At 46.7% G+C, this 16,382-nt stretch overlaps 1 protein-coding gene across 1 annotated transcript in view; it reads right to left on the bottom strand.

Annotated features, from left to right (window-relative positions):
• Positions 1-545: 545 nt before the first annotated feature.
• The window catches only part of LOC115082286 (conserved oligomeric Golgi complex subunit 7-like), a gene marked incomplete at its 5' end in the record, with an annotated part of 49,913 nt that continues 34,076 nt past the window's right edge, over positions 546-16,382 (bottom strand). The window contains 5 exon segments of the mRNA XM_029586519.1: positions 546-4,074; positions 7,426-7,569; positions 8,282-8,396; positions 12,817-12,900; positions 13,743-13,883. Coding sequence (XP_029442379.1) covers positions 3,908-4,074; positions 7,426-7,569; positions 8,282-8,396; positions 12,817-12,900; positions 13,743-13,883 — 651 coding nt within the window.

Below are 16,382 nucleotides of genomic sequence, written 5' to 3'. Positions count from 1 at the left end.
TATCCAAGTGGGTTGCAGGATCCAAGGCAGCATTCCTCCTTTTTTCCTCTGAAATCCCTACTCTGCCATTTCTTCTCCCTCCTGCATGGGCAAACTGACTTTTGTACAAGGGGGCAGGGGGTTTAATCTCCACTCTGCCTGCTCCACTTCCTACATCCCATCCCCCCCCCCCCCCCCCAGCCCAGCAGCTTCCTCCTCACTCCTCCTTAATCAACTCAACTCTCCTCCCCCACCCCTCTCTCCTTCTCTGCACATTTATAAGTTTCCCCCTCCTGCATGGGCAAACTGACTTTATTTAAAAATTTAGTTTGCAGAAATCCAAGATTCTCAGCAGGGTGCATGTCAAACACATATCAAATAAAACTAGACCAGCACAGTCCAACATAAATACGACGTTATGGATTCTTAGCAAGTCTCGGGATAATATTGCACTCACTACTGCTAGTTTATACCTTACCACAGAAAACAACGAGGTATCCATACACCATAAATTCATAAAACTAAACCTAAATGGGAAACGCTATGGTACAAAAATACATCAAATATATTCTCACAAAATCTTAATATTTTATTACAATTCTACATATATAATTTATATTAAAAATCTGCAAATTCTTACACCCGCAATAATAAGGCTAAATTGCACATTAACTCCACACATTTTACATCACCAGTAAACCATCATACAACCCAAACACGCTGCATACCTCATACATAACATTCATACCATACAACATATATAAATCTAAAATAGCAACTTACTCCCTTTCAAAAAGGAATGCAAACATAGCATACAATAAACAATATCAATATTTCTAAATAGTAATACAATAGAATAATCTCAATGCTTTTTGTAAGACAAAAATGAAACTTGGTTCTTACCTGCTAATTTTCGTTCCTGTAATACCGCAGATCATTCCAGAGCAGTGGGTTTATACCTCCCTGCCAGCAGATGGAGACACTGCTACATAACCGAGAGTGCCACCTGCAGCTCCACTCTCCCCTCAGTTTGTGATTCCCTCTCCTCTGCAGGCTTGGTTCACTCCCCGGCTCTGAACTCTCTTTCTCTGGAACTGCTCCTTCCTTTGCACCCCCCCCCCTCCCCCCCAGCACGTCTGCCAGTATTCCCAGTCCCACATAAGACTCTCTGCCACTTGCAGGGCCTGAGCCTCGGCAGCTCCACAGCCGCATGTGGAAAGCTCAGAGATAACTGCAATCTTCTGTGGGACTTCAGGGGAATTATTTGTTATTTGGGGTTCCCCTTTCTTCCCCCTCAATTCAAGGCCCGACTGCAGCCCTTCTCAATATTGGAGCTACTAAAGGGAATCAATTTTTAAGAGAGATTTTCAGTCCATGGCATTGCACTCCACCACAACCTCCTTCCCCTTCCCCATTTGTCCAGTGACAGACATTAAAATAGCACTTTACAAGTTTTTTAAAATATTCTAAAACATGCATGACACATGAAATAAGACGGTTAATAAAAAAAACTTAATAGTAAATTGACTCACATTTCTCCAAAGTAAAGTCCCAAGTGGAATGCCTAAACTGACACCATACTCATAATAAAGTTGCAGTATCTTAGCTAGACATTTGAGATAAAGTCCTTCTCAAAATGGCATCCAGAGAGGTGACAGATTCAAGCTAAGGGTCTCAATATATGTGAACAGACAAGAGTGAGCAACTCCTAAACATCCAATCCTTTCATGGCCATCCATGGGACTGGATGGGGAGAAGGAAATGCTCATGGGGGGTGGTTGGGGGAATTCTGCATTCTGAACTTGTTGCATAAGGAATGTTCATTTGGATCTATCACGCTTCCAGATGGCGCTGTGAGAAGGACTTTCTTCCAGGAGTGCACACAACTTTCATTGTTATATATCCATGTGGAGTGTCGCAGATGCCTGCACGGGGCTCTGATGGCTGACATGCATAGGGTGATGCTTGTAGGAGGGTCAAAACAGAAGCATCCCAAGTTATTTATATTCTTAATGGCGTGCACTTCTAGGAGCTACCTTCCTTTACCTTTGAAGATATACCTATCTGGAAAGCGCATGTACATCTTCTTTGTATTCTTATGCTGGGCCAATACAAGGAATTCTTACTGGACTGAATACTTTACACTCTTAGTTTTCAGACATTAAACCTTAGAGCAAAACTGGGGCCTTCATAATTTTATTTCAGCCTACCAAACCCATTCTCTGCTAGTCTTGCATTTCAGCTTTGCCGTTTTGGAAAGTTTCTTAGAATATATAGCACGCTGCAGACTTACACAGGAAAACTAACTTCAAAATTAAAAGTTTGGGGCTTGCTCTCTCTATACCTCTATGCACAGAGACTGTGGGAGAAACTGCAGATTTATCATGCTGCTGTGTAAGTTACTAGCTATTTGAGTCTCACCACACAGAATTCAGTCATCTGGAGGGAAATCAAAAGATGCCTGCAAGTGAATAGATGGCTGGCGGCCTTTATCTCCCCCTCCAACACGGAGCTGCATACTGACTGGCTCTCTCTAACAACCAACTGGATTCCTACCTGCAGAAAAGAGAGCCAATCGGCATCGCCAGCAAGCAATTCAATTATTGGACAAAGAGCTTAATAAAGAACTCCATTATTCTCTCTGCTGCCCTCTAGTGGTGAAGAAATACAATGGCTGGCTTTCAGTGCCATAGCTGCTCTTGCCCCGATGTATTGTACTTTTTAAATTATTTTTGCTTCTTTTTTTTTATATTTAAATGCATTTCCATATGGAGAACATTCCCTCCCCCTGGTTTTTAATTGAATGGTAGTTCTGGGCAGCGCAGGGAACTCTTGCTGGCTTGGAGAGGTGGAGGGATATGCACCCGTCTCTTTCCCGACAGTGCACCCATAGTATCTACGGACCAAGGTGGGCAATAGCAGGCGCAGACCTCCCCACCCTCAGCACATCCCAAGACATAGAAAGATGCCCCAGAGTTCTGAAAAATCTGCCACAAAATTTACCTTAAAAGCAGGGGCTGGGCCACCCACAAGAGGCAATGAGACTTGTACCAGAAAAATTCCAAAACCTCTTTTTCAGCTCACGTTTCTTCTTAGTAACGGAAAAGTCATTTACAAGTTCCAATTGTCAAAGCCTCGACTGCATGTATTTTTCTAATTTTTAATAAATTTAGGATTTCACAGCAGATAACAATGCACTTTAGGTGCTACTGATAGCAAATTCACTTCAGTTCCTGGGTAAATTGGCAGAACTTTATGAAACACCTTTCTGATTCTGTGTGTCCGCAAAGCTAAAATGTCACTGTAATGCCCACAATCCCAAACCAGCTACAAGAGCCCAGCCTTTTAATGCTATATATATCCACACTATGATTTCAGTTCTTTACGAAGAAGCAAAAGGGATTTCCCTTTATCAGAAGCAGAAAGGAGACAGAAGGAATGTAAGGGCAATATTCGGCAGCAAGGCATCCGGAGACGCTAGCAGGATAAACGTTTACTGCTGAACATACCCACTCATGAGCAAGCTGGCCACATAAGCTTATGCTCCAAAACTGCTTTTATACAACTCATCTCTGCCCCCAGCTAAGATTTATCAGACTAATTACTCAGCCGGATAAAGCAGAGGCCTTCAGCAAGTGGGAAATTTTAAATCCCAATGTTTGTCCAACTAAGTGCAGAACTTAACCAGGCAAACATGGTGCCTATAGACCTCCCTGTGTGGGGGAGCAGCAGCGGGTTAGTCCAGCAACACAGAGGGAAAGATGGGAAGCTGCAGTCTTCTCTGGATTCTCAGGACGGCAGTGGTGCTGGGATCGGGGTGGGCAGCCTGGTGGCTCCAGGGTTCTGCTGTGTGCAAGGCCCGAGAGGGAGTCTCGGCCATCTCTTAACGGCTGATGGTGCCATGAATCAGCACCAACTGAGCTGGGGATCAATAGTCGAGGTTTCTCATGGCTGCAATGCTGTTTGTCAGCCTCCGGGGAAATGTTTTGGCTGTCTGTCTGTACTCTTCTGGCTTCACTTTCAGAAGACTTAAAATGTTTTGAAGCATCTTGGAAGCTTGAAGTCCCAAAGCATCCATTACGTTTATAAGATAATCTAGAAGATTTAGAAAACAATTCATTCAATATACGGTCACATTTTTATCCAATTAAGAAATGATAGTGTCAATCTGATGGAATCACTATGTCCCATGCTGTGCCCAACTCCTGCAAGCTACATACAGCGCGAAGGTGGAAGCTTTCTTCTCAGGCTACAAACTACAATCCAGTGTGGTCCCATGAAAGATCATCTTACTGGGAAATCACTTGTCCAACCCTACCGTGCCATTCCAGTCCCCAGGGACCCAGAGCCTCATCCATTCCAGACTCCAGGCACAGAACAATTTAGGAAAGGAATTCACATCAATCATAGGAGGGCTAAAGAACACAGTGTACTTTACACACGAAAATAAGAATGGAGAAATTAATTCTTCACTGATAATTTCCTTTCTTTGAATCCAGCCAGACCAGACCAGTGCAGATGCATGGGCTCTGCCTCCCAACCAGCAGATGGAAACAAGCAGGCTTACAGGCTCCCACGCAGAACTCAGCCTGCCAGTAATCTATGTAACAAGCTAAGATAAACATTTATAATACACTAAACCCTTCCTCTCCCCCAAGCAAAAATCAGAGGGCTTCCAAAGGAGAAAAACAAAACAAGAAATGGAACAGACATAACCGCACAGACTAGCACACACAAGAAGATATTCTACAAATGCATCAGTAGAATAATAATGCACTTTGCAGAACAGGGAAGATCCTGAGCTGGTCTGGCTGAACTCAATGAAAGAAATTATCAGGTAAGAACTAATTTCTCCTTCCTCTTCATCCAGGCAGACCACTCGAGATGCATGGCATATACCCAAGCTATCCCTTTACTGGGTAGGACAATGACATGCTTCTTTTCAAGACTTCCAAACCAAAGGAACTCTCTTCCATGGCTCAAAGTTCAAGATGATAAAAGTTAAAGGGGCACTTAGAGAAGATAAGGCCATCGTGGAAAGATTAAAAGATTTCTTTGCTTCAGTGTTTACTGAAGAGGATGCTGGGGAGATACCCTTCCCAGAGAAGGTTTTCATGGGTAATGGTTCAGATGGACTGAACCAAATCACGGCAAAACCAGAAGATGTGGTAGGCCTGATTGACAAACTGAAGAGTAGTAAATCACCTGGACCGGATGGTATACACCCCAGAGTTCTGAAGCAACTAAAAAATGAAATTTCAGACCTATTAGTAAAAATTTGTAACCTATCATTAAAATCATCCATTGTACCTGAAGACTGGGGGATAGCAAATGTAACCCCAATATTTAAAAAGGGCTCCAGGGGGGATCCGGGAAACTACAGACCGGTTAGCCTGACTTCAGTGCCAGGAAAAATAGTGGAAAGTGTTCTAAACATCAAAATCACAGAACATATAGAAAGACATGGTTTAATGGAACAAAGTCAGCATGGCTTTACCCAGGGCAAGTCTTGCCTCACAAATCTGCTTCACCTTTTTGAAGGGGTTAATAAACATGTGGATAAAGGTGAACCGGTAGATGTAGTGTACTTGGATTTTCAGAAGGCGTTTGACAAAGTCCATCTGGCTACACGCTAGGAAAGTGAGCTTTTGAGGCTGCTGGTTTGGTGCTGCAGGCTGTGGTGTGCAATGGTATTGTTGCTAAGGCAAGACTGTATTTGTCTCAACATATGAAAGTTCCTTAGAAAAAAAAGAGCATTTTGTTTCCCTCTTGATCCCTGGAGTACCTGGTGGCTCAGTTCAACACCAGGGAAGGCTGTGTCCAGTTGACAGACATAAAGATCCAGAACTTGCAGAAGCAAGTGCATAGTTTATGGAGGATACAGAGGTCCATGCTGTGGCTTTATCTTCAGGTGTTGGGTTTCATGGCAGCTGCCTTGGATTTAGTGCCTTGGGCAAGGGTGCACAGAAGACCCTTGTAGAGGACTTGTTCTCGAAGTGGTCGCCTCAATCCCCTGTGTATTTCATGAGACTCTCTCTGGTGAAGTAAGCCAGAGAGTTTTGCTTTGGTGGCTAGGAGTGGATCTTGGATCTTGACTCTCCCGTTTGGATAATGGTGACCTCAGATATCAGTCTCTGGGGCTGGGGCATTCACCGTACAGTGGCTCAAGGCACTTGGAATCCGGAAAAAGCCAAGTGGTCCATCAGCTGGTTGGAAACTTAGAGCAATTAGGGAAGGCATTTCTTTTAGTTTGCTGCATTCTTCGTGGTCAATTGGTCAGGATCTTGTCAGCCAATTTTGTTGCAATGGTATATGTGATTCCCTGAGGCAGGATCAGGGATTGACATGTGGCTGATGTGGTAGTGTGGAATTGTTTTATCTTAGAAAAAGGGCCCGATACATAATCTCCACAAACTCAATGGGAATAGAAGCCCATGAAGAGGAACGAAGCTGCTCCTTTTGGAAAGCCACCGGGAGGAGCCACACATCAGACTGTTGCAACATCCGAGACCACTGGAACCAGAGTAGGACACCCCGGCTCTGTGCTACTCCCTTCTTGTGGTTCCATTATAGCAGCAAGCATGGCGGGAATGGCCTGCAGATGACCCCGTCAATGTGGTCCTGCCAGGGTAGATGACTCCACCTGCTGCCTCTCTCCCTTCTCCTCCCCACAAGATTTACAGAAGCTTCCCCCTCCCAGAGACTGACAGCACGATGCACCCACAAACTACTGAGGACTTCCTACGTGGCCGAAAAGATACCATCGCTTCCTCCCCTCCCCTCAGACAGCAAACCATTCTTCTGTCTTCTGCCTTTTTAAATTCTTTTTACAGATTTAACAAGCAGGAATAGGCATAGCCATAGGGCTCAGGAGAAGGGAGAAAAAACAGAGAGGGAAGCCTTGTTTAATTTTTTATTTTAAAGAAGAGAACGTGGAAGAGGAGAGAAAAAGCACGGAGAGTGAGGGGGAAGAGGTGTAATTTCAGCAAGTGAGGGAGGGAGTATAAGATTTTCACCTCAGGAGTAGCTGACAGAACAGGATGCTCGCCTGCAATCTGCTGGAGGTCAGTACGGAAGCCCGTGGGGGGTGATTTCAGCAAACCTGTTACTTTGTCTCCATCTTCTGGTTGGGAGGCAGAAGGCATGTGCCTGGACTGGTCTGGCTGGATGAAGAGGATTGAAACAGGGACTATAAAGCATGTGAGCTTGGCTCTGGGAATGTAAACCTGGTCATTAATATTTGGACAGAATCCTAAAGATGTAAGTTCAGAAAAACAACAACAAATAAAGCTTGGAGAACATGAGCTAAGAAGCATAAGAGAAAACGGCCATGAGCAATAGGAAGACACCGTATCAGGGCAGATTAGAAGAGGAAGAGGGGCTGAAGAGTAACCCAGGAGTGCAGGATCCTGGAACGGGTAGCGCAGCTTCGCACGAGTCACCCACCTATGTCAGTGATGAGCTGCTTGGTTGAGTGCGGTGAAAGCTCCGGGATCTGCAGGATGACTTCACAATACGTCTGCATGGTCGCTCTGGCGATAGAGCCCAACCAATAATCCGCCATATTGTCCAGTTCTGCTAATTCATCACCTGCAAAACATGGCAGCAGAGCAGAAGGGAGTGGGCAGAGCAGGATATTATGCTCACTCATCTTAGGGTAGTACAACGAGAGAGAGAGAGGGGGCAGGGTGGTAATCACTGATAATTAGGTGGCGGCAGCAGAGGAATCATATACTGAACATTTTAAGAGCACTTCTGCAGTGAATGACAGGCAGCTTGCTCCTCCCTAGCATGAGCTAATCGCACACTACAGCTGCCCAGCACTGCCCCGTAGTCACAGAGCTAACATTTGTGAAAGTTTCTCCTCTTCAGACTGCACAGAAGTAAAAAAAGTGACAACAAAAATGCAACTGAAAAACTCCTGCAGGATACTAAAGCCAATCAAGTGACTGGAGTAGGATGAAAGTGAAGGGTGCGGGATGCCCCTGTCACTGTGCCCTGCCCCCTACCCCTGTGCGGGATGCCCCCTATCTCCCAATGCTCAGCCTGTCACTGTGCCCTGCCCCCTACCCCTGTGCGGGATGCCCCTGTCACTGTGCCCTGCCCCCTATCCCTGTGCGGGATGCCCCCTATCTCCCAATGCTCAACCTGTCACTGTGCCCTAATCCCTGCCATCCTCCCCCTGAGAACCCCACATGCAATGCCCCCCTAAGGTACTGCATGGCAGCTCCTGATGTAAGCAGACATCACCGTGCCCCCCACTCCCCTCTGTCCTCCTCCCAGGACTGGGGCCGTCCCTCACCTTGCTCAGGAGGGTAGGGAAGCTTTCCTGCATGCAATGCCAGCTCCAAATTTGAGTCCTCTTGGGTTACAAATGGCTCCAGGTGAAGTGGGAGAGACATAATGTATTGTCCAATCTGTAAGAGAAGGCAGTGGGGCTGAGCAACGCAGCAGTCCCCTCCCCAGTGCATCATCCCTTCTCAGCACAGAGACACAAGGACGAGAGTGCAGTCCCCTCCCCAGTGCATCATCCCTTCTCAGCACAGAGACACAAGGACGAGAGTGCAGTCACCTCCCCAGTGCATCCCTTCTCAGCACAGAGACACAAGGACGAGAGTGCAGTCCCCTCCCCAGTGCATCCCTTCTCAGCACAGAGACACAAGGACGAGAGTGCAGTCACCTCCCCAGTGCATCCCTTCTCAGCACAGAGACACAAGGACGAGAGTGCAGTCACCTCCCCAGTGCATCATCCCTTCTCAGCACAGAGACACAAGGACGAGAGTGCAGTCCCCTCCCCAGTGCATCCCTTCTCAGCACAGAGACACAAGGACGAGAGTGCAGTCCCCTCCCCAGTGCATCCCTTCTCAGCACAGAGACACAAGGACGAGAGTGCAGTCCCCTCCCCAGTGCATCCCTTCTCAGCACAGAGACACAAGGACGAGAGTGCAGTCCCCTCCCCAGTGCATCCCTTCTCAGCACAGAGACACAAGGACGAGAGTGCAGTCCCCTCCCCAGTGCATCCCTTCTCAGCACAGAGACACAAGGACGAGAGTGCAGTCCCCTCCCCAGTGCATCCCTTCTCAGCACAGAGACACAAGGACGAGAGTGCAGTCCCCTCCCCAGTGCATCATCCCTTCTCATCACAGAGACACAAGGACGAGAGGGCAGCCCCCCCCCGTCAGAAATCACCGCACTCGCACAGACGCAGCTTAAGAAGAGGAGGATTTACACTTAACCTGACAATGCTTAGGCTTTTTCCTATTTTCTTCCAATTTCTGAAGGATGTTAGTTTGTCTAAAACAGCTTCTTTCACCTCCCCTTTTAACCATGACAGTAATCGTTTTGCCTTCCTGCCACCTTTTTTAATGCATGGAATACATATGGACTGCGCGTCTAGGGTTGTGTTTTTTTACTTATATCTTTATTATTATTTTGTGTATGCAACAACTTTGACAGAACTAAATGCCACAACCCAGAAACATTATATATAACCCAAATGCCCAAGCCTATTGCACACTTTTAACCTTTGCAGCTGCACCTTTCAGTTTTTTTCTATTTTGCTCATTTTATCAAAGTTTCCCTTTTGAAAGTTTAGTGTTAGAGCTGCAGATTTACTTATTGTCCCCCTTCCAGTTATTAGTTTAAATTTGATCCTGTTATGATCACTATTGCCAAGTGGTCCCACCACCATTACCTCCCTCACCAAGAATTTTAATCTAAAATAGCTCTCTCTCTCCCCCCCCCCCCCTGCATCCCTCCACAAAGATCCCATCTCAGACATAATGTATTGTCCACTGTACCACAATACAGCACACACCTCCACTTCTAACCATCCAAGAGACAGGTGCTCCCCACTGCATCTTCTCACCCAGAGAGACAGAATGTCTGTCCACTCATCAGCAATACAGCAAACCTCTTCACTTCATGTCTCAGAGAGACACATATCCCCTCCAGTACATCCCTTCTCAGCAACAGACCACAATCTCAGAGACATGGCCCACCCAGTGCATCCCTCCTTAGAAAGAGACTGCAATCTGATATACATGCATCCCCTTCAGAAAGAGACCCCAACTCAAAGAGTCATGCATGTCCCTCCAGTAGTGCTCCTCAGAGAAACCCACGCCCCTTCCACTACACCGCATTGTGTCTCAGAGAAACATGTGCCTCTTTATAACATCCTTCTCAGACCCTTAAACTCGTAGAGCAGAGATGGCAAACCTCTCTCATGGGAGCCACAAAACCAGAATTCAGAGGCAGAGAGCTGCCATGCCTGTCATAGGCAGGCAAAAGATGACATCCCTGCCCCCCCACCACACACACATGAAAGAAAAGGCCAACTGTGTCTCTGACACAAAGATACACACACATACACACGTGCTTTCTCCAACACAAAGACCTTCACACACATTCTGCTGTTTTGCTACTGCTCATGTGCTCATTCAGCGAGCACCCTCTCCCCTACATTATGTAAAGTTCTTGCTCGCTGCCATACCTTTTCAGATACTTCCAGCTCAGAGACACATGCTTCCAATTGCAACGTTTGTGAGAGACCCCATCTCAAAGAGAAACATACTCTCCCCATCGCATCACTTCTCATCCAGCTGAGACAGACACATGCTTCCCATTGCAACGTTTGTGAGAGACTCCCACCTCAAAGAGAAACAAACATACTCTCCCCATCGCATTCCTTCTCAGATACTTCCAGCTCAGAGAGACACATGCCTCCCATTGCAACGTTTGTGAGAGACCCCCATCTCAAAGAGAAACATACTCTCCCCATCGCATCCCTTCTCAGATACTTCCAGCTCAGAGAGACACATGCTTCCCATTGCAACGTTTGTGAGAGACCCCATCTCAAAGAGAAACATACTCTTCCCATCGCATCCCTTCTCAGATACTTCCAGCTCAGAGAGACACATGCTTCCCATTGCAACGTTTGTGAGGGACCCCATCTCAAAGAGAAACATACTCTCCCCATCGCATCCCTTCTCAGAGACTCCCCCACCTCCATCATTCCTCCTCAGGTACACTAACCCACCAAAACATTTCAGTGGTACCCCTTCCAGCACACACTCCTTCTCAGATACAGCCTTCCCTGTAACCTTACACCCATTTCTGAAATGCCCTGCAGCTTGACAAATACTTGCTCCCCTGAACCCTATTCCGGAGTTGCTCCCACACATCTCAACATGTCTCTCAATTAGCTAGATCTCAGAGATACCTCGCATCCTGATACACATAATTAAAAACTCTGATAAAAATTCTTAAAAGTTGTCTAAATACCAATAAAATATTTCAAAACAGCAGACAAACATCCAATAATAAAAACTAATAGGGATTAAAAAAAAATCTCCCATTCTCCATACCTGAGAACTTTAGATTTCCAGTCACCCTGAGATTGTAGAAACATTATCCTCTCTCTCGCACACACACACACATTCATATGCTCACACACACACACACACACACACAGTGCCGCACTGCCCCTGGAATTGTGCTTCCACTGGCTTTGTGCCTCCGATTCCTAGGCCGCTGAACATCAGAAGCTTCACGCTGGGTAAGAGCAAAGGTTCATCAAGCCCAGCATCCTCTCTCTGATAGTGGCCAATCCTGGTCACGAAGAGAACATCCATTCCTTGCTGCTCACTCTCAGGGATAAGCAATGGCTTTCTCAAATCTACCTTGGCAATAATTGTTTATGGGCTTTCATTCCAGATTCTTGTCCAAACCCTTTTAAAACTCCATTCTGCTACATGCCTTGCCCATATCCGTCAGCAACAAATTTCACAGCTTAATCATGTGTTGAGTGATTTTAAATCTGTTCCTGGTTAGTTTCATGGTGTATCTGCTAGTCTTTGTGCAATTGGAAAGGGTAAATAACAATCCTCTCTTTACCTGTTCCACCCCACTCATAATTTTATAAATCTCAATCATATCCCCTCTCAGTTGTCTCTTCTCCAAGCAGAAAAGCCCTAACCTTCCATAAGGGAGCTGTTCCATCTCCTTTATCATTTTTATTGCCCTTCTCTGTATCGTTTTTTAGTTCTGCTATTTTTTTTTTTTTTTAATGAATTGATCAGAACTGTGCACAATATTCAAGGTGGGGTCTCACCATGGAGCGATACAGAGGCATTATGACATTTTCCGTTTTATTAACCAGTCCCTTCCTAATAATTCCTAACATTCTGTTTGCTTTTTTATTTTTTTTTTTTACCACCGCGGCTCACTGAGCTGAGGATTTCAATATATTGTCTACAAGGATGGGTGGTGAATCCTTACATGGAACCCCGCACTGTAAACCTATAGTTAGGACATTTTTCCCCCTAAGTGCAGGACGTTGCACTTGTCCACATTAAACTTCACCTGCCACTCAGATGCCCAGTTCCTCCTGCAATTCCTCTCAATCCGCTCATGTTTTAACAATTTTGAATAATTGTGCATTATCTGTAAGTGATCACCTCAGTCACTGCTCCTTTTCCAGATCATTAATGAATTTGTTTAAAAGCACAGGTCCCAGTACAAATCCCTGGGGCATCCCACTATTTATCTTTCTGCACTGAGGAAACTGACCATTCAGTCCTACTCTGTTTCCTGTTACCATTCCACAGCAGGAAACTGCTACGACCCATAACAGAAGAGCTTAGGGGGTGGCCACCACCCTGAAAATAAAATAAATAAATAAAAATGATGGGCAGACTGGATGGAGCATTGCAGTCTTTATCTGCTGTCATTTACTATATTACTGTCCTACGACGTTTTCATTTCCTGAAGAGACTCTCACGCCTTCTGCAAAGCCCGTCCACCATTTACATAGCCGTAAGGGAAAGGCTTGCTTACATTACTGATATATTCAAGGGGCGTCAGACTGAAGGTGGGCAGATCTCCGGTCAGCGTCTCGCCCACCCTGGCCAAGTTCCAGATCTAGGAAGGAACAGAGCACAGCAATCAGTACCTCAGGCAGGGTGAGCATCTCATCAGGACACGGAGGAAGCGTGCACGACCGCTGCTCAGGGGTAAAGCACATAAAGGTGGTGCAGAAAAAAAGCTGAGCACTGACAGAATGAGGACCAAGGAACAGTGTAAAGCAGAGCCTGCCGAGCACCGGTCCCCAGCAGAGGAATGGCGATTGCAGGAGGACGTGAAGCTGCACAGTGTCCTGCACCACAGCCTGACCCTTCCCCCCAACCCAGCCCCAATCTTCGGGAAAAGAGCAGCTGTGGCTGAATGTTAATGAATCGGCATGAGACGGAGGAGTCAGTGTCTGCTCCACACTCTTGCACAAAAGCCAGAAATTGGAGCAGATACTGACTCAGTCTCACACCGGCTTGCTTCCATCCCAGAGATCGGGCCTCAGGACGAGCACCGGCAAAGTTTAGTAACCTTGCTGGCTGGCAGGGAGGAGGGAGAGATTTCTCATTCCTAGGGGTGGGATGCTTTTTCCATGGCTGACTAAATGGGGCAGAGAAAAAGAAAAGGAGGAATTTTTTTCCAGTGATTGATGAGTGGCTGGAAGGCAGGGGAAGGAGGATCTTTTCTGAGGGAGAAAACCATTTTCTTAAGTTGGCAAACTGCGGGGCTGACTGATGAGCTTAAAGCCCTGTCCCTTCGGCTGTTTCATTGTTCGGGGCTCAGCGCTGCAGCTGGTCCATGTAATTTAAGGACGATAGCTCGCCAGTCCCTATCATTCAGGAGGCTGAGAAGGAAGTGAAGCGAGGAGCTCGAGAGCACAGGAAATAGAAACCATAGAACAATGTACAAGGCACCTCCATCTTGGAGACCAGCAGCAGCTGCTGCTTGATGCGCAGGAACACAGAGTCGAATGCCAGTTGCTGCGCCGCCTGGTTCAGGCGTGTGAAGGCGGCGCGGGACGCGGCCAGCAGTGTGTTATTAACCGTTCCTTTCTCCTAAGAAAGAAAAAGACAACTCACTCGCTGGCCATCGTCTACGCAACACAGCAGAGAAGAGACGCAGATCCCATAAACATTGCACATCCAAACCTCTTACCAAGCTCTGTAACATTCAAACATTTTATGACATCATGTGTGTGTGTAGCAGGGTGTGGCTCCCTCACGCCACCTTAAACACAGGCTAGAGCCATCTGCCTTGGTCCACCTTAAGGGGCAGGGCAGCAAAGGATTCTGGGTCCTGGGAGGATCCGTACCTCTCGTATAAAGGATCAGGGCCCATGAGGGCTAGGGAGGCCCCAGGGAGCTGCTGCCGCACTGAGTTTGTCTGAACTAATTTGGAACCTTAAAAGCGAGCTGAGCTAGTTTGGTTTTTCTGCTTTCTTTGAAACTCCTATAAATAAAACTTTTGTTCCAGATCTGAACAGCCAAGTCTTCCTGTGTTTCTTGCCTGTTCTAAATGCTGCGACTTGCCCGGTACCACATATGGTGGTAGCAATGGGATTCGGTGGCCTAAAGACTGATCCACGGGCACCAACCCATGGCTACAGTACAGAAAAAAAAAACCAAACGACTTTTCCCTGTTTCCTGGGGACTCACTAGTTTTGCTACAAACTGGCTAAGGGGGTAGACCCGCCTGGTATAGATAAGGTTCAAGACGTGAGGCAGGGCTGGACAGGCCAGCAGGATTTGGGGTTTTTTTCTCTCCTTCCCTGGAGAGGTGTTTCCTAGCACTGCCTCTTGCCCAGAATGCAGGCAAATACGGAGCAAGTATTACAGGTTCTGGCTACTGGGCAGCAACAGCTGCAAAATGCTTTGTAGGTCCAGATCGTCGACCAGGAGCAAGCATTGCTCAGAACAGCAGTGGCACAGGCGGTGGTGACTAAACCACTTTACTGAAGATAACTCCTGCAGAGGATTCCCACAGCTTCTTAAAGACTGCTAGACTGACCGGAGGACAGGTGGGCTACCTATCCCGGTAACTTACTAACTGGAGACTGCTTTCCAGACCGTGAACCCCGCTGGCACAGCCTCGTACCAGGAAGTTAAGACCACCATTCTTCAAACCGCAAAGCTTACCCCAGAGACCTGTTCACAACACTTCCGGTCCGGCTCCCTGCAGCCTGGGGAGAATCTAAGAAACCTTTTCCATAGACTTTGCGATGTTGCCTGGAAGTGGCTCCGCCCACAGAGGAAGACTGGTGAGAAGGTTGTCATGACAATTCTCTTGGAGCAATTCCTAGATGGCCTTGGATGGATCTACCAACAACTGAATCTGACTCTGGAGATGGCCTTAGAAGTGGCCGAGGCATACTATCAAGCTCACTCTACACCAGAGACACTGCGCTCTCCTCAGTATGTACAGGATGGGCATAGAGGCTGACAAGATCCTTAGATTCAGAGGCTCCAGCTGCCAGAAGAGCTGGCCTCACCACGATATCTATCTTGGGGAGGCCCCCCATGTTTCACTTCTGGAGAAAGTGGCCATTTTGCCTGGGACTGTTCACACCATGAAGAAGCAACTATGGACATTAAATGCTGTAACTCCACATTATTGTCATTTTGTGGACATTTCCCAGCAAGAGACCAATACCTTTGTAATTTCTATAGAAATAGATGGCGTTCCCTGGTAGATTCGGGAAGCGTGAAGACCCTCATTCAACATCAGTTTGTTTAACAAGTCCAAATTAATTATGAGAATGTGGTATTGTTGACCTGCATACATGGTGACCTCAGACAATATACAACTTGTCAACTGAAGTTAAAGACACCCATTGGCCAAGATAAAATAGAAGTGAGGGTTCTGCCATGGCTCCCTTCCCTGACCTAATTAAGCGAGACTGTCCAAACGTCAAGAATCACTGGACACTGCTTACGACAGAGACGCCCACTACCACCAAGGAGAAGTTACCATTCCCTGAACTCTTCCCCATAGAGCAGTGGTCCCCAAACCTGTCCTGGAGGGCCACCAGCCAGTAGGGTTTTTGGGATATCCACAATGAATATGCATGAGAGAAAATTTGCATGTTATGGAGGCAGTGCATGCAAATTTTCTCTCATGCATATTCATTGTGGATATCCCAAAAACCCGACTGGCTGGTGGCCCTCCAGGACAGGTTTGGGGACCACTGCCATAGAGGATATGGACTTGTTCCCTAAAGTCTCAAAAATGCCAAAATCCTGAAGACAATGGAAACAGGACAACTACAGTTTTGCAGACAAAGAAACTGAGGGGATGGCTTCCTGAGACTGAGAGGAAGAATTGCCAGCCAACTCGAATCTCATGCCTGACCCTGTTAACTGGGAAAAGAAGGGTGAGCCAGGAAACTTTAAATGAGCCCTGAGGGAGGATGAGTCTTAAGTAGGCTGGGAAGCACCTATAGAGGGTAGACGGTAAGGTGGCTCCGGGAGCTCTGGCAACTTCACCAGAATCTCCATATTTCATAATGAAAAAAGAGACTTGCTATATCGAGTTGTAGTGTGGAGGGAGAAGGGATA

Source organism: Rhinatrema bivittatum, unplaced genomic scaffold, assembly GCF_901001135.1.
Source record: "Rhinatrema bivittatum unplaced genomic scaffold, aRhiBiv1.1, whole genome shotgun sequence".
NCBI classification, from domain to species: Eukaryota; Metazoa; Chordata; class Amphibia; order Gymnophiona; family Rhinatrematidae; genus Rhinatrema; species Rhinatrema bivittatum.
This window is presented reverse-complemented; position numbering and strand designations above follow the sequence as displayed.